This window comes from Dipteris shenzhenensis, chromosome 5 (assembly GCF_047967505.1).
Source record: "Dipteris shenzhenensis isolate YYH24624 ecotype China chromosome 5, Dip_SZ_1.0, whole genome shotgun sequence".
Classification (NCBI taxonomy): Eukaryota; Viridiplantae; Streptophyta; class Polypodiopsida; order Gleicheniales; family Dipteridaceae; genus Dipteris; species Dipteris shenzhenensis.
Genome location: NC_141600.1, coordinates 1,315,242 through 1,342,323, shown reverse-complemented (window position 1 = coordinate 1,342,323; position 27,082 = coordinate 1,315,242). Strand labels below are relative to the sequence as shown.

The following is a 27,082-nucleotide window of genomic DNA, read 5'->3' as shown; positions in this document are numbered from 1 at the left end:
AACTGAGAGAAGGCTTGACTGAAGGTAGAAGAGGCTGAGTGGAGAGGACATCTAATAACGTCTGTGTGTAACTACAATACGCATTCTATAGGATAACGGCTTTCACGATTTGGCCAATGCGGGGTGTATTTGGCAATGGTACAAGAGGGCACTTGAGCACTAGTCCTGTTTAGGTTCTGGATTTTTATTGCTCTCTCTTTGTCCCGAACAACTACAAGGACCATATTCGACGGCATATTCATTTGGTAATCTACTAACGGATACACAGGGTACTATTCCATGGCAAAGAAGTTTCTCATTTATAGAGACGTGATCTTCTAAGAGCATGACAGGCAAGTCAGCACAATGTTCCAACTGTTACACAGAGAAGATAAAAGTACCAGCAGTCCTGGAGAAGCAGATATAACTTGCGTTTGATAAAGATGATTGCCTTGTATTGAGGTTGTGTATGAAGAGAAAGAAGATCAGCCCAAGAATTAGAAGACTTCTATAAAACAGATGGTGATATATTTAGGTATTGAGAGGAGTGAAGGCTAGATGCTCTTTGTGGATCAGGATACTTTATCTATGCACATCTCAATGTCCTTAGGTGGAACAGGAGAATAAATACAAGTGCTAGTTTCCATTTCACGTTCACATAATGGCATCCTAGTATTATTTTTTTTTTCAGAAAAGGAACTCCTATTGATAGACTCCTTAGGGACATAGACACCAAGGAAACTACAACTCCCCAATGAAGGGTACAATATAAAAACACAAGGATATCCCCTTGGCTGGCCACTTTATGGGGTATTACCTCGTACAAAGGGCTGAACAAATAGCCACTCCGGTCATTTATAATGCCATATTATACTACATCTGTAAAATAAATGAAGGGGCCTGGTTCTCATATACTCATAAAAGCCTCTCTCCTGCACCTAGCGCGATCCGAAGCTCTTTGGACTCTATCCCATCTACCTTTGAGAGTATGAATGATATCTATGCAAATGCTGGCCAGTGTCTCCGAGGCTGATGTGGTCTGCTGCTCTATGGCCTGCCTGCACCTAGCTGTCCATTTGTAAGAGGCAATGATGCTCGCTATCAGCTCTCATCTATGACAGTATCCAGGTGTCCATACTCCTGTGTGAGCAGGCAATCCCAAATGCAGTGCCGCTGAGACTCCTCTGCAAAACCACATGGTGAGCATGTAACTGGAAAATGACCACAGGTGCCCACTGCAAGGGCTCTGTGTGCGAACAGCCAAAGGAAGTGGAAGATCTTCCTTGGCTTGTAACTCTCCCGGAGCCTGTGCAAAACATCCTCAAGGAACCTCTGAGAGAGTCCCTGTCAGTGCCAATGCTTTGTTGCGACTGGCATGCCATCAATCTCGCTATCTGGATCCTCCCACCCAATCTCACTGAATAGCTGAAAAAATGAATGTCAGGGGCTTCTTGAATGAAAGTTTCTCTCCAAAACTACTCTGTTGGGTCCCACTGAAGCCTTTGCAAGGGGCTTCTCTCCCACACCCAAAACCTCCAAGCCTCCTCCTTTGCCATGCTGCAAGGATTTGGATCAATGTACCACCTTCTTTCATATTGGGCTACTATCTACTGAGAGGTGTACATCCTCCGAATTTCTTCATCCTAACCTCTTGTCTCTGCATCCTGCCATCGTCCTGCGCCGTAAATGCGAATGACCAAAGCAAGATCTTGTGTCTGGTAAAATACCCAAACCATGAATGAGATTGCGCGCATGTGGCTCCTTAGATGCTCTTCAGTCGTCAGAGACTGCACTCCAGTGTCACCAAAAAACGCGTTTCGGGGCACCGAAACGCGAAGAAACGTTTCTAGACGAAACGTTTCTTCGAAACGCCCGAAACGCGCAGTTAGGGCGATACGTTGCCTGTCCAAAAATCCGCCGCAATGAGTTTCTTGCAGATTTTGGCCGCCGTTTTCGTTTTTTTGCTCCTCCCGCGCTGCTCCATTGCCTACCCTCGGGCCTCTACTCTACTCTACTCTACCCTCTACTCTAGTCTGTACGGTCTACCCTCTACTTTCCTCTAGGGTCTACCCTCTACCCTCTGCTCTACACTACCCTCTACTCTACTCTACTCTACTCTACCCTCTACTCTACCCTCTACTCTAGTCTCTACCCTCTACTCTCCTCTAGCCTCTACAATCTACTCTTCTCTACTCTCTACTCCCATACCATGGCCTCAAGACGTGCCGGTGGACCGAGTGGAAGCACAAAACGGGATGTATGGCAGGATACCGTTTTTATAAAGAGATATGGCACATCTGGCACAAGGAGGTCAGTATGCAAGTTTTGTGGTGACACTTTGACGGGATCTGCCCCTCGAGTTCGAGCACATTTTTTATGGATCGGAGGCCAGGGTAAGAGTGCTTGCCATGCCATTCCAGAGGGGATCTTCTTGGCATATGGAGGTACCTCATCCAAATTTGCTGAGATTCGATCCCTCCTCCATCCCGTGATCACAGATCAAGTTCTTCAAGCGAATGTGTTGGTTGAGCAGCAGAAGTTGGGCATAGAGGCAACCGTCACTCTCACATCATCCCAGTCAGATACCGGGAATGTGGAGTGTTCTCACTCACAGCAAGAGGGGCATGGGTATACTCCATCTACATCGACATCACAAGTTCATGGGAGTGCCTCTACTTAGCCTCTACATGGCACCACTCCATCGGCATCCGTATCAGTTGGGCTGTCCGCTATGCCATCAGCTCCTCCACAGCCTCCTGCCAAGAGGCCGCGTGGTCCAGCAGCTATCACTCCGAGAGTTACTCCTATACAGGTTGCTTGGGCACCACGCCTGAAGCAAGAGGCTGCAATTGCAGAGGAGTAGTTTTTCTACGCTTGCAATATTCCCTTCAATGTTGCAAGGACTCCTGCCTACAAGAAGTTTTATCATGCACTTGTAGCTGCTGGTAGAGCAGGGGCATCATCCCTTACACCTGCTAGTTCTGAGACTCTCCGCACCACACGTTTGAAGAAGCAGGTGGGATTAATCAAGAAAGACATGGAGGGACTCAAGGAAGCTTGGAGTCGGTATGGATGCACCATAGTCTCCGATGGATGGAGTGACACGAAGAGGAGACACATGATTAATATCTTGGTCACTAGTTGTGTGGGAAGCATATTCTTGAGGGTGGTTGATGCCTCACATGCCGGCCTTCACATCACCGGAGAGTGGATATGTGGTCATATTGAGGCAGCCATCAAGGAGGTTGGTGAGGACAATGTGGTGCAAGTCATCACCGATAATGGCTCCAACTGCAAGAGAATGGGAAGTCTTCTTGAGGAGAAGTATCCCAAGATAGTATGAACACCTTGTGTCTCACACTCTCTTGATTTGATGATGAAGGATATTGGAAAGCTGCCTTGGGTGTCTAGTGTGGTCGAAAAAGCAATGCAGCTAGTGACTTATATCACTCGTAAGCCACATGCACTGGCCCTATTCAGAAGGGAGTGTAAGTAGGAGCTATTGAGACCCTCAAAGACACGCTTTGGCTACATCTTCTTGGTTCTTAGCAGGTATGATTAATGAATCATGATTCAATTTTCATCATTCAAAGATCAATTCCTCAAATTATTCATTGTTTAAATTTGTTTAAACTTTATCATTTGTAGGCTGGTTAAGACCAAAGAGAGCCTTCGTCGCATGATGACCAGTTCAGATTGGTTGGATTGGAGTGACTCCAGATTGCCTGCTGGACAGAATGTCGAGGGGATTGTCTTTGACAATCAGTTTTGGCAGGAAGCCCTTTGCATTCAGATGTCCAAAGCCCTTGTACTTCGTGCTTCGACTCTTTGACCATGAGGCTTGTACTATGGGCTTGCTATACGAGTTCATGCTGAAGCTTCGAAAAGCAACGGAGGATTGTTCTATTGAGATCCTCAACCAGAGCAGGTACATATAAGTTGAAACTTGTAAGTTCAATACTCAGTTCTCCTAGCTCTAGAGTCTAGTCTCTAACTTGATTCCTTTTGGTAAATTTTTAGAAAGGATGACATATTAGGAATTTGGAGGAAGAGATGGGATTGGTTTCATAGGCCAATCCACACTGTTGCACATATGCTCCATCCCTTGTGGAAGGAGCCTGCTTAATGGAATGATCGGGTGCTTGTGAACAGATGGACCCAATACTTGGAGAAAGTATGCGACTCATCGGTCCAGAATAGGTGAGGTAGCATGGCGTACAAGTTTGTAGCCTACTCACTACTAACTTCTAAGTGCTTTCAACTTTGTATTTAATATTATCATTTATGATTTATCTAATTATTTATATTGTCTTCTTCTGTATTGCAAATTGCAATAGCATTGAAGAGGACATAGTGGAGTTCCGCAATGACATGGGTCATTTCTCCCGTGCAATTGCCAAGGAAAGAGACAACAGGCTGTTGGCTCTTACTTGGTGGGAGAAATTTGGGATTTTGAATCCCTCATTGCAGAACTTAGCTCTCCGCATCCTTTCGCAAGATTGCACATCAGGTCCAGCTGAGAGGATATGGAGCATATGTGCAGACATACACACCAGGAAGAGAAACAAGTAAGTTCTAACTTCCTATAGTTCTTATTTATAGGCTATATAGTATAGCGTCAAGCTTGTAACATTTTGAAAAACAATTCTTAAGTCGTGAGAATTGACTTCTTTATGCTTTGTAAACTATGTCAGGTTGAGCGTGGAGCAGCTCAATAGGTTGGTATATGTCAATGCCAACCTACGTCTACTTGAGAAGTACAGGTCTGCAGATGGTACTGGTAGCATCGAGTGGAAGCCCAAAGCAAGTCAATCGTGGCAAGATCAAGCTAGAACCTGTCAACATGTCCATCATTGTTACGCTCTAGCTGAGGTAGCATGACCTCAGAAGAATCAGTTGACATTTTCCTTAAAGGATCTATCTTTGTAATATATTTGTTTGTGCTTCATGTAAATGATTGGGAGGGAATTAATGTCAAGGTCCTAGGTGAGGGTTGATAGCACCAGACTAGGTGGATCTAAGGCTAAGGGCCTAATGCAAAGAATGTGCCTAGGGGCAAAGGATTTAATGCATCCCAAGAGAGGGGTGAAATGTTGCATTAGGAAGGTCCTATATGGATGACATGTGGCATCTAGATCTATCTAGGGAGATGGGGCTTGTTGAAGCTAGTGAGAGATGAGAAGGAACTGTTCACGTATGTTTATGATTTGAATTCTCTGTGAGCTCTCATGCTTCAGCAGGATTTGGCTGGGTTGAATAACTCGGTGCTTCTCCCGTGATCTGCATTAGGAGATTAGAAGTAGTGTCTAACGTGGTGGTCCTCTGGCACTGGCGAGCAGGAATTGCGGTGTGCTGTGCATAAAGGTTCGTGGGTTGACGGGCAGGTTCTGCGCTCATCGACCTTGATGGACGGTGTTAGGACTATTCGTGGCATACGGTGGAAGCGACTCGTGAACGGGGAGACCCTTCGACGCTGATAGCCCATGACTGACGAAATCGTTGATGACCATCCTGTGACTTGGCTGTTGGCGCTGCCCGTAGTCTATGATGGAAGCGTGGGGGATCCTCTAGGGCAATTGACGAAATCGCTGGCGCTGCCTGTGATCTGGAGGGGACGATAGGCGTGGAGCGCTAGTCGACGAGCAACTGGCCGCATATTCAGGATTTGGACTGAGCACGTAAGCTGTGACTGCAGATTTGTCACAGGAGCGTAGGGCCTTGAGCAGTGTAGGCAAGGATAGGAGGCCACGCAAACAGAGAGTTACGAATCAGGAAAACCAGGCGACCCATAGCCAAAGAACATAGGCTGCAGGTTTTGCGATATCTGCATATATGATTTGCCAGGAGATAGAAATTACTGTTTGACTTGATTCCCTCAGACAGAATTCGATCAGACAGCTACGCCTTGGCCAAAAAGAGGAGCGAACAAGACCAGAGAGCACTTTATCTATTTTTTCTTTTTTGCTTTTAGTCATTCCTGTTTTGTCAGAAGCAGTTTACGCTTTTGCGGTTGTAGCAGAGTTTGTGGTTTATGATACTGTAGCAGGGACAGATTATATCTGTGTGCTTCAGTCAGAGTCAGTTTGCAGGAATTTCCCTAGTATAGGGAAAAGCGCTATTTGGGTTATGCATGTGTCAAATGCCTAGTCAGGATACATGTGGGATTGCAGGTATTCCCTAGTATAGGGAATTGTGTCAGAGTGTTAGTACACTGAATTGTGTCAGCTTGTAAATACAGTGTTCCAGCAGTGTTTAAAAAAAAAAACAAAACAAAACAAAACAAAACAAAACAAACCAGAACAAAACACCCATTGAACAAAATGGAAGCAGAAGAGGGAGCTTCCAGGAGGCACCCTAGTGAATCAGGAGTCCAGCCGACCCAGCAGGTGTCGTGCCCAGTAGCTCACACTTTATCTGGCAGGATTGCATTGCTTGAGGATGCCTTGCAATAGTTATTAGCACAGCAGTTGCAGGCCAATATAGGGGAGTCTGAACTTAGAAGAGTAATACACAGTATGTCTGCCAGACCTTCTCGAGAGGAGAAGGGAAAGGCTCCAATGGAACCGGAGTCTAGTGTCCATACGGTCGAGCCTAGGAAGGCTAAAGTGCCAAATATTACCAATTACAGACAGGAAAAGTATTCTGGTCGGATGAACGATCGTAGCTCTGATGTCATTGAGACCTGGTTACACAAATGGGACGAGGCGTTCACCATTTGTGAAATCAGAAATGACATCAAGAAGATCCATGATGATACGTTTCGCCTCTGTATAGATTACAGAGCATTGAATAATATCACTGCTAAGCACAGGTATCCGATGGCTCGGATTGATGATTTGCTAGATGCATTACATGGAGCCGTGATTTTCAGCAAGATAGATCTTAAGTGTGGCTACCATCAGATCCGGATTAGAGCCGAGGATGTGCATAAAACCGCTTTCAGAAGCAAGTTTGGTCATTATGAGTTTTTGGTAATGCCCTTCGGACCTACCAATGCTCCAGCGACATTCGACATGCTTATGAACGATTTACTATAGTTGGAGTACCTCAGAAAGTGCCTAGTGCCGCGAACTTTGTAGTTCAGATGCGGGAGATGCTAGCACTTGCGAGAGCTAATATCTGCCAGGCTATGGATAGAGCCAAGGTGTATGCGGATGAAAACCGGTCTATAAGAGTATTTAAGAAAGGAGAAAAAGTTTCTCTCAGTGTTCCTTCGCACTCGAAGTCATTGACTTCAGGAGAGTGTGCTAAGTTATCACCTCGATACTGTGGGCCGTGGTTAATTCTAAAGAGAATAGGCAAGGTAGCCTATAAATTAGAATTGCCACTGGGGTGTAAGGTGCACCCGATTTTTCATGTTTCGTGCTTAAAGAAATTTTTACATACAGGTGACTCACTAATCGAAGGTGTGGTTTTGTTTCAGGAGATAGAGGATAATGCGAGGCGCAAACCAACAAGAATCCTGGACCGAGGAACAATGCAAATACGAAATTAGAAGATACCCATGGTGTTGGTTGCATGGCATGGTCAGCCTCTATCCGAAGCTACCTGGGAATCCGTATACCAGTTGCGGAGAGTGTTCCCAGATTTTATCATCGAGGATGCTGATGTCTGAAGAGGGAAGGAATGTTACGCTCTAGCCGAGGTAGCATGACCTCAGAAGAATCAGTCGACATTTCCCTTAAAGGATCTATCTTTGTAATATATTTGTTTGTGCTTCATGTAAATGATCGGGAGGGAATTAATGTCAAGGTCCTAGGTGAGGGTTGATAGCACCAGACTAGGTGGATCCAAGGCTAAGGGCCTAATGCAAAGAATGTGCCTAGGGGCAAAGGATTTAATGCATCCCAAGAGAGGGGTGAAATGTTGCATTAGGAAGGCCCTATATGGATGACATGTGGCATCTAGATCTATCTAGGGAGATGGGGCTTGTTGAAGCTAGTGAGAGATGAGAAGGAACTGTTCACGTATGTTTATGATTTGAATTCTCTGTGAGTTCTCATGCTTTAGCAGGATTTGGCTGGGTGGAATAACTCGGTGCTTCTCCCGTGATCTGCAGTAGGAGATTAGAAGTAGTGTCTAACAATCATCCAGCACAATCAAGAGAATGACAATGCTTACGAGTTCCTGCGACAGGATATGCTTCGATTCCGACATCAGACACGTTCGATGGCTCAAGCTCGTGCACCACGAGTACGTGCTGCTACTGTTGCAGAGGATACACGGACACCCCAGATTCGTGGTTATCAACGTCGAGCACGAGCCTCACGAGGGGGATCACATGTATCTGTTCTTGCATCGTCATCCCGAGGACGTCCAGGCAGAGATGAGCCAGAGGAGGAGGCGGCATTGGTAGACAGTGCGGACTCAGAGGACTCAGATCAGTTGCGAGCCCCTACTTGGTTCGAGGGTGGCACTTCCTCTTCCTCCACAGAGGATGTAGATCCATCTGCTGATTCCAGTGCTGATGATGACAGTGATGAGGCAGCAGATCTTGGAGAGGGCAGCGGTCCCTAGCTCTAGAGAGTCGAGACTAGACTCTAGAGTGTACTGTGTACACTGCAGTTGTTAGCAGCTAGCTGGCTTGCAGGCGACGGGCTTTGATTATGTATACAGTTTACACCATACAGTTACCAGTATATCATTATGGCATGTTACATGTATGATGTAAACAGTAGTACATAATACATTTTGTTATATTTTGAATCTTGAATCTTGAAATTTGATTCTAAAATTTGAATTATAAAGTTAAAAGTTTATTGTTTGAACTATGGGCCATGGCATATGCTAGTAGCCATATGCACTTGCAACTAATTAGTTAGTAGTAATTTGTAAAGTGGAAGATCTGTGTCTTTGTAAACCTCAATCTATAGGCTGCGTGACGCATCTTTTTACTCTTTCAGTTGTGTAATATGTGTGTGCAATGTGCATTGTGTGCACAATATGGATATCTGAGAGCTCTTTTGAGAGAGAGAGAGAGAGAATCTGAAGACAATTATTTATGAAGTATATTATATATATAACTTCTATAAAATAAGTATTTTTAGGCGTTTCTAGATGAAACGCCTGTAAAAATCTTGTGACACTGCTGCACTCTCAATCTTTTCTATCATAACACTCTGGCCAATAACACGTGCTGTTTGTCATACTGTTGAACATGGAAGAGTTTGAATTTACATACGTCGAGAAGATCCAAATAAATTCCTATGTCAGTTTTTTGTCTTCTTTATTAGCAACCAAGCTAACATTTTATCTTATACTTAATCAATGCTGTATTGCCAAATTCTATTCCATGAACTTTTACAAATGGTCAAGACATTGAAGGAATAAGTCAATGCACCTTTGCATCGACTACCGAGCCCTCAACAAGCTCACTATAAAAAACAAGTATCCATTGCCTCGCATCGATGACCTCTTTGATCAACTTCTACATGCAACACAATTCTCAACGATTGATCTTCATTCAAGTTATCATCAAATATGCATACGAGAAGGCGATGAATATAAGACAGCTTTTCGAACAAAGTATGGATACTATGAATGTTTGGTCATGCCTTTTGGGTTAAACAATGCCCCGGCCACATTCATGACACTCTTGAACGACATCTTGAGGCCTTTCCTCGATAAGTTTGTCATCGTTTACCTTGATGACATCCTCGTTTTCAGCAGATCTCTACATGAGCACAAACAACATCTTCACCAAGTTTTTGAAGTTCTCAGCGCAAATTCTCTCTACATCAACATTGAGAAGAGTGAGTCCTTCAAAATCCAACTCGAATATTTGGGACATGTTATTTCAGCTCAACATCTCTGTGGATCCCAAGAAGGTCGAGGTAATCCGAAATTGGCCTACTCCTAAGAATGTTCATGATGTCCGCTCTTTTCTCGGATTGGCAAATTTCTACCATACAAAGGTCTATCAGTTTTCCGAAATCGCAGCTCCTATGTCCGAATTATTGAAAACCACAACATGTTTTTAGTGGCTTCCCGAAACAGAGTATAGTTTCCAACAACTCAAGCAAGCACTCACTACTACACCAGTTATGGCTATTGCTGACCCAAACCTTCCATTTGAGGTCATGACCGATGCTTCCGACATCGCTACAGGAGCAGTCTTGATGCAAGAAGGCAGAGTTATTGCTTTTGACAGCCATAAACATTCTAATATCCAAACCTGATACCCACCCAGTTTATGATAAGAAGTTTCTTGCCGTTTTACATGCTTATCGCTCTTGGAAACATTATCTCATGGGAGCTGACTTGGTGGTCAAAACAGACCATCACTCTTTAAAGTATATCTTTACTCAGCCAGTCATGAATGCTCGACAAGCACGCTGGGTTGAGTTTCTGGCCAACTTTCACATGACCATTGAGTACATTCCAGGACTACGCAATGTAGTTGCAGATGCTCTCAGTAGGTTACCTCTAGCAATAGCTATGGTAATCTCTACATTATCTATAGATGTTTCGAATTCATTCAAAGGAAAGTATTTCAATGATAAAGACTTCGGCACAGCAGTACAGGTTCTTTCAAAAGATCAACCTTCAACTTCCGAACAAAAGATTTTCTCTTCCTATTCTTATACGGACGAAGTATCTCTTATTGACTCCAAATACATTCAATTTAGAGGGACAACTCAAGGTTAAGAACCTTTATTTGGCTCCACACACACAACATCACTGATCATCAACTACCACCTCAGAGAGGGATAGATCATGTAGATGTGGCGTACATATTCTCGAGCTTGTCCAGTGCCTCCGTGGTTGAAGTAGTGAGGTCAAGGTGATGTAGTTTGTTAGCCAACCTCACACCAATAAGCGCTAGTGCTGTGTCATTCTTCTCATCCCAAGCTGAGACTTGTGCGGATTGATCTTCACCACGAGGGCGAGACTCCATGTGTGCCAACTGAGGTAACAAACTCGCAACACCAACTGAAGAACCAGCAAGTATGGCGGCTAGTCTAGGACTCCAAAATGCAATAGCAGCCTCCACGTGTGCAAGATAATCGAAGAGGTGCTTCTCTATATAGTTGCAGCAGCTGGTCGAAGGCCTGAAGAACGGCAAATTGCACACATAGGTTCAAAATGTGCAAGGCAATAGCTGTAGGTGCTCCAAATGCGAAGGCAGGTCTCAAGAGCAGCTTCAAAGTGTTGCAGTAGGTCACCCTTTTGAAAAACAGTGTTTTAGATGCCCTAGAGATCAAGACCCTGCTCGTAGATGACTCTGGTGGAGGTGGTTGTGTAGCAGTAGAACCAAAACAGCTCGGAGATGCAAATAACAGCCTCAAGTAGGTCGAAAAAGCCTTCAAAAAAACCTCAAAATTTTAAACCAATGTGCACGAGTGGTCAGTTTTTGCTGCAATGTCGTGCAAATCCTAAAATTGGCAATGAAAGAGCTCCAAAACTCTTCAAAGGTCCACACGTGCAGGTGTGCCTTGAATAGAATGTGCCGACCAGCAAGCTAGAAGGTTGCCAAGGGAGGTAGAGCACTCAAGGACAGCTCCAAGAGATCCGAATGGTGGCGGCAGGCTATGGAGATTGTAGACAGGAAGAAACGAAAGGAAGTGGCTATGGAGGAGGCGAAAACAGTAGCTAATGGTTGCAAGAGATCATGTAGTATAATGTGGCTTGGTTGAATTATATAGTGAAATGGCCTATACAAGAGTTCCAAACATTCTTTGTTTCTCTTTTTCGCTTACAACACTCACCCCTTTTAAGAAGTTGCCTTTGTAGCTACAATTGTAAAACTTTGCACGCCTTATTTGCTTATTACCTCTTCTTCATGGACTGGATTCTCACCATCTCTTATTTGTAGAGAATGTGTTCTTTCCTTGGATTGCTAGCCTTCCTCATGGTCGAGTCATCCCCTCACCTCTAGAATGTTTGATAGAAACTTGATAACCGTCTTTTATATAAAGTGATATGCAGCCATGATCTTGTGTGCATAGTGAGCATAATTTAATACATTGGAAAAATCCTACCATTAAAGTGATGATGACGTCTGTGGGGATGTCCTAGTAGCTAGTCACTATTGTGCATGTGATAGAGTTGAAGGTTTCCAACCTTATGGATAACTATTATAAATGTTGAACTGTGCTATTAAGGGTGATTCAAGTGTGGTCACTAGGTCCTTGTCTTGGAGTAAACATAGAGTTGGTATAAGATTCTTTTAGACTTTTGTACAAATCTAATCATTTTACTTGACATAGTCAATTGTTTTCAAAAAGTATCGGGTGCTTACTCGGTGCTTAAAAATACATATTGTGGCTATAAAAAAATTAAAGGGAAGAACCTTTGAAATTTGCTTTGGAGTCAGTATTCTAGAGTCTCTTGCTTGTCTAACAAGTTCATTGCAAGCATAAGTGTAATGCTGACCATCAATCGGCTCAAATTTACAATGCAGTAAGAAAGTTCCCTTTGTCTCTTTCAAAAATATCTTGGAATTTGCCTCTTCACCCTGTTCATGTGGAATTTGTTGAAGGTATTGTGTGAAGAATTTGGTGAACGTCTTCTCAAAATACGTAGGCCCTTCAAACATAATTCCATTGTCACGGCTACTTATATTTGGACAGAACACACCAACATGGCCATGGCTCGTCCTTCCTCTTCTTTTATCTTTTGTACTTGTTTTGCACGCAACAGTCGTTTGTTTTTTTATTTTTTTGTTCAAAAGCAGCATCTGCTTCTATTTCTATCTTGAAGTGTTTGCATGTAGACCCTTGATGTGGGGCTCCTTGTCTAGGCTGCTTTTGAACCAAACTAGCATCCATCAGATCCTGCTTGTGCCCTCTTTGTTTCTGAACCAAACTAGCATCCCTCTTATCCTTCTCATGCCCTCTCTGTTTTTGAGCCAAACTAGCATCCCTCTGATCCGCAGCATTCAGTCTTGTACACCTTCTCACGGTTTTGGATGGACAGCTCGAGATGGATTTTTACTTCAGCCCATCTACTCTGCTCTTAACCAAATTTATGGTCTATCTCATGTGAAGATGTCTTAAAGTACTCAACCATAATCTTTTGACGCAGCCTACTTACCTCCGTACTAAAAAATTTACTCCATTCATCCATGAGAGCCTCTAATGGAGCTCATAATTCTCAAAAGTTTGATGGTGGAGAAGGTGGCATTGCGAGCGTGTTTAGGCCTCTAGATAAGATAAAACGGTAGCCCCCAATATGAGGTTGCGAACACTTCACAAAAATATTAAAGTATGGTATCTTTTGCTCCATCATGATTCCCACAACCATGCTAGAAGCTATATCTTTCTTAGAGAAGCTTGCATTCCATGGCTCCTCATTTTGCTTCGATATCTTTCATCGACATCATACATTAGGGGAGAATTGGGATCTCCAAAGGGTCCCCAATTAGTGTTTCCTAATTTCAAGGGATTAGTGAGGTATTTGAGGTGTACCAATGGGAGTGCTCCTTTTTGTGGGGCAATGTCATGTTGAGGTGGAGGGTGGGCAGACCTACAAACAGCCCTTATTGTCTACTCCTCTTATACCGAGGACCACTCAAACCATCCCCTCCTCCCCCTCAACCCATGCTTGACCCTCCTCCCATATGCACCTCCCCCAAACAAACCTACAAGTCATTCAAGAGGTGGTGGGCCCTTCTGGGTGAATTTTTTCTCTCTCTCAGCTTGTTACAGGCCTGCCCCCTCCTCTTCTCTGGTCTAGCTCCATTCTCCCACCATTTTTCAAATGTGAAAACTCATTTGGCAGCTTCTCTGCCCCCTCCTGCTCTAGTTCCACTGTCTCTCTCCCTCTCTAGTACCTCCTATAGCAGCTTCTCATTCTCTCCATTCCTAGCTACAACACCTCCTACAATAGCAGCTGCTCATCCCCCTCTACTCTTTCTCCCTCCATTGCTAGCTACAGTACCTCCTGTAGTGGCTACTCATCCCCCTCTGCTCTTTCTCCCTCCATTCCTAGCTACAACACCTCCTGGAGCAACTGCTCATCCCCCTCTACTCTTTCTCCCTCCATTCCTTAGCACCTCTTGGAGCTTCTCAACCTTCAGTTGCACCCTCTATACCTTCTCTCTCTCTCTCCCTCTATCGGAGCTTCTCTCTCCCTCCAAGTTGCACTTTCTAGTCCACTATTGCTGTTGTGACCTCTGTACAAGCATGGTGAGGAGACCATACATGTACTTTGTGTCCCACAGGAGCAAAAATGAATGGGTGCCTTACACCTATAGCTTAAATGATTGGATAGTCATGAGAGGATCTGCCAAGGGTCCACATAAGCTTCCCAAGAGCAAAAGAGGTGATCTTTTGCATGAATGGAAGGGCCGCATCATGAAGTTCAAGCTTGGGAAGAAAGGATGGCTTGCAAAGGTGCAACACATCTACATGGGGAAGGACATGCACCTTCCTCCGTCAAGCAATCAATTGATAAGACCATCGCATTGTAACTCTGCATTTTGTGTAAGATTTCAAAGTGTAATGAGTTAGTTTGAAATTGTATTTTGAAATAGCACTTGTGCATAGCAGATGTATTTCCTTCAGACTTTGAGGAGTGGGAACCAGTTGAGTGCTTCTTAGGTAAGTTTACTACCATTCATGAGGATTTAGGAAGGCAAATGCATGCTGGACACAAGTCCTCTGCTTTGAAACATGGAAATATCTATTGGTATAATGCCAAGTACATTTCTTCAAGGACAGCATCAGGCTATGGCCATCTTCAATGCATTGCAACACCACAACTTGAAGACATGAATTGCAGCATGGTGGACACAAGAACAGTGCAAAAGATTGCAAAGGATGTGGGCATGGCCATGAAGTTTACATTTGGCTCTAAATGGGTAAGGTTGTCTTGGTTTATGCCTTTGCACATTTTTGCTTCTTGTTTTTAGAATATCCAGATGCACAGAACACATTAGGGGAGAAATGGGGTCTCAAAAGGGCCTCCAATTAGTGTTTCCTAATTTCAAGGGATTAGAGAAAGATTTGAGGTGTACCAATGAGAGTGCTCCTTTGTGTGGGGCACTGGTATGTTGATGTGTACAAAAGGCCATGTTGAGCATTTATGGGTGGGTAGACATCTCACCCATGGTTTGTACCTTGATCTTCACTCCTAGCCATTGATCTCATCTACAATCCAAGGGATACATTCAAATTTGGGGTAGAGCACTTCCAGCCATTAGATCAAGGTCTAGATTCAAGGGATACGATCAAAGGATAAAGGGATTATATCTAAACCCTTGAAAAAGGGAAGGATCTAATGGATGAGATCAAAATAGAAGGTGGATCATTTTCAACCATCCATCTAGAGATACATCCAAGGGTGGAGATGCAAGAAAAAGGCGCTAGAATTCAGGTCCTTGATTCCATCAAGATCTAGGGGAGGAGATGGATGCAAAAGCCACTGAAATATGGACCGTCCAATATGCGCTTCAATCTCATCCCTTGATGTCATCTCCATCATCTCCACCCTCCAAAATGCGCCTCAATCTCAGCCCTTGATCTCATCTCCATCAATTGCTTTCATCTCCACCCTCCAAAATGTGCCTAGATCTTAGCCCTTGATTTGATCTCTTCCTCTCCACCTTTAATTTGTCCAAGATCCAATGGTCCATAGCATATGGCGATTTCTCCCTCTTTATTAGACCCCCTTTTTGTCAACTCTTGCCACTTTGGAACCCACCAAAGGTGCCTCCAACCATTTTGAGCATCCTAGGTCTTTGATCCATCCACCATCCACCTCCATCTAAAGGCCAAGGTTGATCAATTTCAAAATAAAGGTAACCATGTCAGTTGAGTAAATGCTAGGGGACCCTTAGCCCATGGGTTACCATAGTGGGTTCACTTGGTCTTAACTTAATCCATTCCTTATGAGGTCCTTTTGAGACCCCGATTCTCCCCTAATGAAAACCATGTGGTCATGCAAGTGCCTACATGAGAATGCCCTTGAGGAATTGCTTGGGGTGAATTGGGGAAGCAGGTCAGGTGAACAAAAGGGTGATCTGTTTCAATGCCATGTATGTAAGGACAATGTGGTTGTCAAGTACCACATCTCCCGCCAAATGTTATATTTTGCTTTCCAATATAGGCGCTGGAAGAAAACAGGTGGCCATTGGCCCCTCCGTGACTCTAATGACGATGATAATATAGGGGTAAGTTTATGTATTGGTTCTCATTTAGGAGATGTCAAGAATGTGACTGTCACATCACATTGGACTCTCAGGGATGTGTGGGAACACCTATTGGTCATGGAGGATGGCATATCTGAGTCCTTTCACTTTACCTTAAATGGTGAAAAGGTAGGAAAGCGTGTAGAGAAGCGCATGCATAGTGCCACTTTTATCCCTCATGCAATATTGAAGATTGTAAACAATTTGGGGTGGAACAATTGTGGATTTTGGCATTTTCCAATTAATAGTGGTGCAATTAATTTTGATGTTTTGAATGGTTTTGTTTCATGTCAATGTCAAGTTTTGTCCCAAAAAGTTATAATTCTTTTTATTATTTATATTTAGAACATGTGGATATATATAGGTTATAAAGCTACTTTAGTTTCAAAGTTTCACTATCATATCCATAGTTCTCCTAGCTACCAAACTACCATGGATTCTGCTAGGTCTGCGTTTCACGATTTCATCTCTCGTACTCCATTAGATGTCTGCTTGGGCTCTCTGCACCTCGCTTGCTTGCATAGCCAATGTCTAAGAATGGTTCAATCGATTGTAATAACTAAGCAATCCAGCATGTCCATTGCCAACAAACCGAACAACATCATGCATTGTATGAAAAGGAGGACTCTTTTGGGTGGCAGGGTCTAAAGGATATAAGTTTCCATCCACCCAAAGGTCATGATTCTTCTTCCCTTGCAATCGAAGACTGTGGAGCACACTTTGAGGAGTTCCACTATATCCCAAATGGCGTGTGCTTGCATATTCTGCCTCCAAATGTAGGTTCACATGATCCTTGTTGGATATGTCCTCAAATGGTGCCATGAGTACTCAAAGAGAGGTCAAGGATATAGGCTAAAATGTAGGGGAGAGTTGGCAAAGATGAAGCAATGAGAGGGAAAGAGTAGCAAGGAAGAGGGAGGAGGAGAAGCAAATCAGGGCAAGAGGAAGAGGAGGACGAGAGTAGGGCAACAGGTGTAGAAGGGAGGGAAGGAGCTGCTGCAGAAGGGAGGAGGAGGGGAGAGCTGCTACCAGAGGGAGGAGGAGGGGAGAGATTCTGCAGGAGGGAGGAGCAGAGGAGAGGGAGCCTGGGCAGCTAGAAAAGGAGGGGAGAGGGAGGAGGGAGGAGGAGCCAGAAGGAGGAGGAGGAGGGGAGAGGGAGGAGGGAGGAGGAGGAGCAAGATGGAGGAGGGGAGAGGAGGAGGGAGGGGGAGGGAGGGAGAGGGAGAGGGAGAGGGAGGAGGAGGGAGGGAGGTGGAGGGAGGGAGTAGGAAGGGAGGCGGGGGAGGGAGAGAGAGGGAGGGAGGAAGAGAGAGAGAGAGAGAGGGAGGGAGGGAGATTCGAAATTTGAAATTCAAATTTCAAAAAGTGGCCCCCTCCTCTCATTGATGGGGGGAGGGGTGGGCTCAACTAGGTTGGGCTAGTTAGGCCTCTTTGGGACCTTCCAAGCCCCTTGCATTAGCCCACTAAGCATTCCCTAATCCATTCCTTATGAGGCCCTTTTGAGACCCCAATTCTCCCCTAATGAGATGTAGCTCAGTTTTTCTTTGAATGAGAAACCAAGCTTTTCTTCCCATGTGTATGTGAGTCCACTTCCCTTGAAAGTTATCAGGGGCATACTCTTTCCCATTGAAATGTAAGGTGGTCCTAGAGACAAATGCTCTAATCTCGAGTGCTTCATAATAATTGAAAATTCTACATGAAAAGAGCATGAAAAATGATTTAGAAGACTTTAGATAGATATAATGCTTCAACAAAATAGCCAATAAGGCTTTACAAAGAGGACGTGCAAAGTATAAACTAAAAGACAATGCATTTCACCCATCATACTGCAATGTGCCCACCCTGTAATGTGCAATCACATGCACGGACTCATAAAACTGTAATAATACCTGTAATGTGCCCACTCATATAATTGTCTGTGTGTTCATTTAACAAAATCTTTGAAAACTCTGTAATGGATGGTCGTAAAATAGCCTTAAAGGCTTTATAAGGCTCAATATGTGTACATAAACTAAAAAAGGATAGCCAATAAGGCTTTACAATGATGGCATGCAAAATTCTCTCCATGATTAACAATTGCAATGTGTCCACTAAAACTTTGACTTTGCTCATTGATCTGTCAACTAAAACTTTGCTTATAGGGTTATGTTATGAGTGTGAAACCGCATGTAAGTGCAGGACTGACCCTGATTAAGAACTAGTTAAGAATTTTTTAGCATGGCTTTGATTGGTTACTTTGGAGTTCTCTCCTCTATGGATAAACTAATTTATGCTAATCTAAGCTACACCAACCATCGAAGCGAAGAAAAATGGAGAAGTAATTTCTTTTTCTTGTTCTTTTTAATAGGTTACATGCAAGAGACATCGTAGCACTAGAGATCTTATACTCAAATTTTAATCATTATATATACATATATATTTTAAAATATATTTAATTTAGTAAAATTTTTAAAAGTAAATTAAGTATCTATACATATTATTAAAATTAATTAAAATTTTAAAATCTAAAGAAATATAATAAATTATTTAATTGATATAAATATATTATTTAATTAATTTAAATATAAACTTTAAAACACAAAAAAATAAAAAATAAATTTGTTAGCTAGTATAGATTAAAAGATATAAATTTGGCTTAGATTAAAACTTTACTTTAAATCAAATATGTCTTTTAATATATACAACTAATCAATTGAACGTTATTCAAAAACATAAACTATAAACTAATTTTCACTTTTTAAAAAGTAATTAATTAAATCTACTATTTTTTACATAACAAAAAAATATTAGTTAATATTAAGAATTAACTAAATTGACCATCGCGTAGGGGTAAGGGAGAGGGGATTACCACCCCTCGTCTCCCCCCTCCCTTACCCCCTGGCAGCCGCGATCGCCGAGGGATAAGCGAGGGGGGTTCTCAGGGGGAGAACCCCCTCCCTTACCCCCCTGGCGGCCACCAAGGATAAGGAAGGCCAAGGGTAAGGGAGGAGGATTTTGGGGATCCTCCCATTTCTCCATCTTTCTTTCGGCGATTCCATGTGAACCGAATCATGTTGTGTCATTCACATGGAAGAGAAAGAGAAAGGACAAGGATCTCCTTTCAATTTTGTGTGAATGACCGATTCCATCTCGTGTCATTAACGAAATGAAGAGCAAACGAAAGAAAGAAAGGAGAGGAGAAGGAAGAGACGCGGTCGAGAGGTAGGACATCGGAAGAGGTAGATTAGTAAAAGAACATGGGAGAGTTGGAGGCTTACTAATAAGAGTGGAAAGGAGAGAATCGAAATGAGAGAAACGGGAGAGAGAAAAGATAAGGGGAGCGGGGTAGATTCAAATATAATGCAGGTAGATTCAAATTTCAAAAGTGAGTAAGAGAAGATTTTCCTGGGAGATTCAAATTTGAACCTAGAAAATAGAAGTGTGGGACAATTTGAATTTGAATTAAAAATAAGAGCCGACATTCTCTTAAACACCCTTCACCTTATGCTATTTTCTCACTCTATGACATTCTTTCCTCACTTCATGACACATGGCATTCTCCTTCACGATGCTCTTTCTTTGCTTCCCATACACGATACACTTTTTGATATTCTTTTCATAGTACACGGGTAAGTTCTACTCCTTTCGACACTCTTTGTTCTATTTCATTGTACTTTTCTGGCACTCCTTTGTCTCTCTCTATGTTACACATTTTGTTATGCTCACATCTTACTTCATTCTGTTCCCTCTCACACCTTCGCTTCTCTCCCGCCATTCCATTTCTTCTTTTGATTTGGTTCTCTCACGACCTTCCACAGCCCATCCGTCTTTTGCCACCATCTCTATCTCCCACCGCCCGCAGTCCGTATGTCTATCTTCTACCATCCATTCGTCTATTTTTCCTGTCCGTCCATCTATCTTTACCGTCCGCTTCACCACCCAGAAAGAATGTATGATTGGAAGAGCTTTATTCTACCTTTCATATAAAAAGGGTAGTGATGTCCTGATAGGTCCTAATGCTCCTCACTACTTTCACTTTTTCTTAAAGGATGGAAACCAGTGATGTGGTGGCAACACTATTATCGTGACACAACATGGGAACTGGAAGAACCTTATAGTCTCTTAACTTCAATTCCAAGCAAAGAAATGCATCCAACATAGGTTCCTATAAAAAAATTCAGCAAGAAATCCAAAGGTAAAATAGAAGGCTTAAAAGCTTTTATTACATACCAAGAGAAAATGCTTCAGAGATTTCATGATTGGAAGCCCTCTTGGAACGAACACACTGCTGTTGTAATTAGCAAGACCTACCAATTGATAAAGGACCTTGCAAAAATGCGAGAAGATGATATTAAGGTAGAATGGCCTTTATTTTGGCCAAATGTTTGTAACGACTTACGCCCACCTTGTGGTCCCTTTGAAATGAGTTTGAATTGCTACTCCCATATCCATATTTTGGACTAAAGAAGAGAGTTTATTACACAAATAGACATAGACATCCATTGTTTTATTACAGCTTGACCATCGAACGATGAACATGAGAATGTGAAGTTTTGGGTTGCAAAAGTGGTGGGCATGAGCATGGATGACTAGGGGAGATCTACAACATTTACAATGCTATGATATGAGCTAATGGGTAGGAAGGAGAACCATGGTAACAATACACTATATATTGGTTGCCTAAAAAATAATGGGTCCCAAACCATGAAGCATTTTCAGAGCTTTCCACAGAGACAACCATAGTATCCTATAAATCAAGGACAAAGAAAACAAAGAAGCACATGGGGTATGATGTAGAAGAAAAAGTAAAAATACAGCTACCAATTATTTCACACATTACGAAGTTTTTAAAGATGCTCGCTAAGGAGGAAGCAGAAGGAGATGGCGTAAATGAAGAATGCCAATGACAGCACCATTCAAGCATCAATAGAGACTGGAGATGATGGTGGTCATATGAGAGTGAATGAAGATGGCACCCAAGAAACAAGTGACAATGAATCGGACATTCAAGCAAGCAACTGTCAGGATTGCCCATTTGTACTTAACGCATTGTAAAGGCAAAATTAAATTATTAAAAAGGCCGTGACAGACTCCTTTGTACAAAGACTCATCGAGAGCAATATTTCTTGTAAACATATGATAATGTAAAATTGCAAGCATAGTTATTACTATTTTTGGAGTACAAAAGAGTCTTCCATGTCTCTTGTCTATTTAAACCTTTTAATTTTTTGAATCGTGTTATAGTTTTCTATATTGAATTTTAAGTGCATTAAATTAAATTAATAAGTCATAATTTTGTAAGTGACTCTTCATGAATTTAAATTAATAACTCATAAATTTTTAAAACATGAATAGATTCTTAAAAACAAGAAATACAAAAGTAGGAATTAATACCAGTTTTTGCACTATTAGTGCAACATTATAGAGAGAGATTGTGAATTTTATTATGTGGAAATGATAGTGCCAAAAAGTAAACTTTCATTTGGGAAGGATTTTTAGGATTAGTCCAATTGTAGACATATGAGTCCAAAATTAATGAAATATGTGTTCTAAGAAATATTCGCCCAAAGCCTGTTTGCTATGGGATAGGAGGAAAGATCCTTTTGAAGTCTTGGAGCTTGTACTCCTGAATGGTTGGAAGCTATCTGTTGAAGTCAGATTCATAATTTTCCCGAATACATGCTATATATATAAATACAGAGGCAGCCACGGCCATTTCGCTAGGAATTGTCCAATGAGAGAGGACATTGCTACTAAGAAGTCAAATTTCCCCACACATGAGAATTGTAAGAGCTGAGGGTGATGGAAGTGTGGTCTCTATGTTAGAAACTAACACAGGCCTTCACACTCATCGAAAGGGTGAGTTTGCGACAAAGATGAATGTGTCTCCTGACTCTCATGGCACTGGAAAAGGTATCGGAACTCCAATGAAAAAAGAGGATGGAGATGTATCCTCTACGGTAGCGGTGAAGGGCACTGTTGAGACAATGGGTGACACTCCCTTACAGGCAAACCAACATCAAGCTAGCGTGGCTATCATGCAAAAGATAAACGAGCTACGTAAGCTACCAGATGGCAAGACTACCATGCAAAAAGGTGCTAATTCATCACCCCAAAAGGGTTGATCTCTTAGGATAGTCAAAGGTAAAGCCTAAAAAGGTAATAAGTTCATTAACATGTTTGCGTCGTTGATTCTTTATGATGAGGAGTAGTGCACCCATTAGGGGAATTTTGGACTCAAAAAGGGCCTCTTGCATTAGGCCCCTAATTTTTGAGATTAGAAGGTTGGCCAATAGGAAGGCTTGGACATTTAAAAAATGGAGCTTTTTGAAACTCTTTTGATTGGTGGGATGACTGACATTACCTCTATCATGAGTGGCGTTACATAGGTTCACTTTGGTTAAGGTTTTGAAAAGGAACCCAATGGATCACTAGCCCTATTATTTTTGCACCATAGATCAAACACAAACACATCTACACCATCCAATTGAATATGACACGTTACACTTCTCTTTAATAATAGTAAAATCTCCCCCTTAATTGCCTCTTACCATGCCCTTTTCACTTCAAGATTAGGAGATGACCATTTTTCTTAATCAGATCCTTATGAGGCCCTTTTTGAGGCCAAGATTCCCCTAATGCGAGTTGTTCATGATGTTGTGGAAAGTGAGGCATGTGTGCAAAGTGGCAACAAGGTGCTATAAAGAGACTGGTATGCAAGTACAACCCTCATGTACCTGCATTTTTTGAACTAAAAAATGTTGGTGTTAATATTTGGGGAATTCAAGTGGATGGATACCAAGTTGTGCATAACTACCCCAATATAGGTAAGGGTGGTATTGCAGTACTAGTTAAGTCTGTATTTGAGATCAAGTCAGTCCTCTCCAATCCTAAAGGGGATTTTCTTTTATTACAGATTATGTTCAAAGGAGTTTACTTTTGTTTAGTATCTCCAAAGCTTTTTGTGCAAAGATCATCGTTGTGGGGTCACTTGAGGCTTGTTCTAGCAGAAAAGCATGCGATGTGCATGGGTGACTGAAATAGCATTGATGCAGTTGTCTGAGAGGTTTCTAGTTGTTCATTAGTTGGCTTGGTTAATTTTGATGGCTTGAAAGAAGCAAGAGTATTCACTTGGCACAATAGACATCGGGATGATTTTTTGAGAGCTGCTAGACTCGATAGGATAGCTTTTACTGCAAATGCATGGTGTCTTAAACCGATCATGCATGGTAAGGTTCTCTTTGATGCACAATAGACATCGGGATGATTTTTGGAGAGCTGCTAGGCTCGATAGGATATATTTTACTACAAATGCATGGTGTCTTAAACCGATCATGCATGGTAAGGTTCTCTTTGATCATTTTTCATCCAATCATTTTACACTTTGGCTAAATCTAGGTCTAGCGGACTATTCTTTGTCAAAGAAAGGGCCTATCCCCTTTAAGTTTAATACCTCCTTTCTAGGTCAACTTGATTTTGATAATGCTTTTAAGGATGCTTGGAGCAATGCTGCGATGACATTTGAGTGCCCTATGCAACGATGGGTGGCTTGCATGTAGATGTAGATGCCTTTTGACTTTAAAGAAAGAATGGAGGAGTTTATGAGGGCGATTATGCCTCGCAAAGCAATACTATTGTAGAGACCATTCTCAAAAACAAAAATCAAATTCATTATAATGCAGATGGACATAGGGAAAGCTCCGAGGGTTGTTGGCTTTCCCATTGAAGTATATCAACGCTAGTAGGATGTATGCGAGTGTCAATGGCCTTTATCAATCGGTGCGTCTAGAGGGGGAAGCTCCCTAGGAGTTGCAATGTTAGTGTGATTAGATTAATTCGTAAATCTCACAGTAGACTTAAGGTGAATCAATGGAAACCAGTTTCCTTGCTAAATTGTGTGTACAAGATATTGGCAAAAGCCATGACAAAAAGAACTAAATTCATCTTAGGAAGAGTGATCCATGCTAGGCAATGTGGTTTTGTTCAAGGGAGAAATATTCACGTGATATTCTCAATACATTGTTGGAAATCAACTTTGCTATTTCGCAGAATGAAAAATTTGTCATGTTGAATCTAGACCTAGAGAAAGCTTATGATTGAGTGAGCTAGGAATTCATTTTATTGACCATGCTAAAGCTGGGCTTTGGAGATAGATTTTGCAGGATGACTTGTATGTTGATGAGTAATGCTTTGGCTAAATTGTCTTTAAATGTCTATTTATATCAAGAATTTGCCCTTGTCAGGTCAATTAGGCAGTGGTGCTCGTTGTTATTTGCAATTAAAATGGAGCCACTACTGTGTCAACTCGATGTACATCTTAATCGGGGTTATCTAAGAGGCTTGGAACTTCTTTATGGAGACACATTTTGTTCACAGTTTTTTGTAGATGATAACACTAGTTTTCTTGTAGACTCTAAGAGGAATATTAAACATCCTTTTAAGGTTGTGACGCCTGTCTAATTCTAAGGTTGATGCTCTCAAAAATATGACAATTCTGGTTGGTAGGATCTTCTTGAATAGATGGGATCCTTTAGCTTTAAATGGATCAAACCAAGGCAGATTCTTAGATACTTGGGATGTTTGGTAGGGGTTGGTGTATAATTGAAAGACAAGTTCGAGTGGTCCACTTTGAAAGTTGCTAGTAAGTTTGAGAAGTGGAAAAATAAGTTGTCTGTGCTTGTCAAAAACATTTTTTGTGGTCTATGTTTAAATATTGTTTTATTCTTCGATAATAGCAATGTGTGGCCCATTTGGAGAAAGAAATGGCATGCCTGCCCATGGGACTTATTGCCCTCACTGAGATCTCAAGGGGGCTTGGGACTTGAGAAGATGAAAGATAAATGTTAGATCCTATGCATTAAATGTTTGTTTAGAGTGGGATCCACCAGCCTTGGGTTGTCCTAGCCAGGAAGTGGATTTGTATGAGTGGGCCTTGTGGCATAAGTGACCCTTGGGAAAATCTATTACTTGTAGATGTGCCTTTAAAAAGCCGCAATCTAAGTTACTTAGGCTTAATGCACACGCTCCAAGTGATGCACAATTGGTGGCGCTTCCATTCTGGCCATGTGTTGAATGGAGAGGGTACTCAAAAGCATCCCCACGTGCTAGAAATGGCACCTCCCATTTCAAAGTACATCACTGGGTTTGACCTTGAGTCATCCTTCAGGCTTTACCTATGCAGACGAAAGGCAGAGGGGTGCAGAAATATATGGGAGGTCCTCAAATCTTGCACTAGTGCACAACTGCACCTCCAGCCTCACATTTTGGGATCGTGGGCACTGGCTCTTAATAATAGGATCAAGGTTTGGAAACCCAGAGTGAAAGGTTGTCAATGGGAAGGTAGGAGATCCTTATATGGAGATGGATCCTTAGGTAGATCAGTGTGGTTATTGGGTTGGGCATTTGTTGATGGGTAGGCCGTGTACATAAATGCATTACCCAAGGCTAGTTAAGAAGCTCTATGCTAAAGGGTTAAAGACCTTTAGGTAAATATGGGATTTGGGCTCAGGTAGATGCATTCATGTGGATCGACTTGCTAATACTTTTGTACTACTTGCTAATACTTTCACGGGTTAATGTGGATCAACTTGCTAATACTTTCTAATTTTGGGACAGAGAGAAAGATTTGGCAAGAACACTCATTAGTAAGATAAGGGATGATTGGCCTACAAGTGGTTTTTTTTTAAAAAAGGTCTCCTTTGAAGGGTTTATCTCTACTAAGGGTAAGCTACTGCTCAAATGCTCATTTAACGATTTTAGGAAGGAGAATGCGCAGTGGATTTTGATTAAGACATGGAGTAAATGGAAGATGTATCTCCTTTTGGCTTTATTGTAGGTTGGAGGGGCAGACTGCAAATGGTCTGGAATGCCACCCCTTCAGCTAAGCTAAATTGTCTTCCTATGGAAAGTACCTAGTCTCTAAACTACCAATCAGAGCAAGGTTATTTAAATGGAACTAGAAGATTTCCCCTCTATGCCCCAATGCAATCATTTTAAAGAAACTACCATGCATTTACAATGGGACTGTTTTGAAATCAAGAAAAGCTGGCATAGTGTGATCAAATGGATGGAGAGCTGTTCAATTTTGGTAAAGCTGTTCTAGACAATTGCTTTATTGGGAGATAAAGGGAAGTTACATGACGTGCTATATTGTCATTAGGAGTTGATTCGAGCGGTGGTATTAATGCATTTGGCAGCTCAAAAATGAGGTAGTCTTCTCAAGAAGGGTTGGATAAGGAAAACTCTTGAGGAAAGAATTTTGGATGATCTTCCAAAGATCATAAAGTACTTTAGAAATTTAGAGAATTACTTGGGTTATTTGGTAATAGTTCTTAATTGTTGAGTTCTTTAGTTCTCCTACGACAGGAGACTGCTTTTATCTGTTATTGTACTTTTTCCTTTTCTTTTTAATAGATCTTCCTTTGTACTTGAAATTAAAAAAAGCAACAATTCACTATGTTAACTTTGCAAACTAGAATAGAGTTTATGAAAATGTAGTATTGTCTAGTTTCTAGGAATAGTCTTGCTTTGCCACATGCTCAAATGCCTTCCCAAAACTATTTAATTGGGTTTGCAACTCTTTGGCACATGTCTTACACTATTACTATGATGTTGTTTAATGATGTGAATTTCTTTTTCATTAAATGAAAAATTTTGAGTACTACTTAGCACATTGTAACATGTTCTAGAGAAATGGGCAATAGGATGTTTGCTATAACATAGGCAACTTAGTACTAGCCTATGGGTAAGTCTCATCTCTATTAAAGCTTCATTTTATCTATTAATTACCTTAAAGAATTTAAAAGGGAAAAGGGTAAGAAAAGCCTTGTAGATTAAAATTACCACAATATTTCATGCTAAAACAAAGGGTTCTTCGAAGCATTATTTCTCAACACACTTATATTAGGAAACTTTAAGATTTAAAAAAAGACTAAACCATTAAAGAAGTGAGGAAAAAAAGAAGTGTTCTCATTGTGAGAGAAATGCACTTAA

The 27,082-nt window shown here is 41.9% G+C and overlaps 1 protein-coding gene and 1 long non-coding RNA gene across 2 annotated transcripts; both read left to right on the top strand.

Moving 5' to 3' along the window:
* Positions 1–2,188: 2,188 nt before the first annotated feature.
* On the top strand, positions 2,189–3,322 carry LOC147901468 (uncharacterized). Its single transcript, XM_087375140.1, has 2 exons — positions 2,189–2,607; positions 2,881–3,322. The coding sequence occupies exons 1-2, from the start codon at positions 2,189–2,191 to the stop codon at positions 3,320–3,322; spliced, it is 861 nt and encodes a 286-aa protein (XP_087231266.1).
* Positions 3,323–3,794: 472 nt separating this feature from the next.
* On the top strand, positions 3,795–4,781 carry LOC147901467 (uncharacterized). The gene is made up of 4 exons (XR_015540955.1): positions 3,795–3,907; positions 4,000–4,179; positions 4,317–4,547; positions 4,674–4,781. It is a non-coding gene; the product is annotated as an uncharacterized LOC147901467 (long non-coding RNA).
* The last annotated feature ends 22,301 nt before the right edge of the window (positions 4,782–27,082 follow it).

Excerpts from the sequence above, each read along its gene's own strand:
- LOC147901468 (XM_087375140.1), top strand. The coding sequence starts at position 2,189 with ATGGCCTCAAGACGTGCCGGTGGACCGAGTGGAAGCACAAAACGGGAT. Across the intron at positions 2,608-2,880 it reads TCACAGCAAGAGGGGCATGG|GACTCCTGCCTACAAGAAGT; the intron begins GTATACTCCATC and ends CAATGTTGCAAG.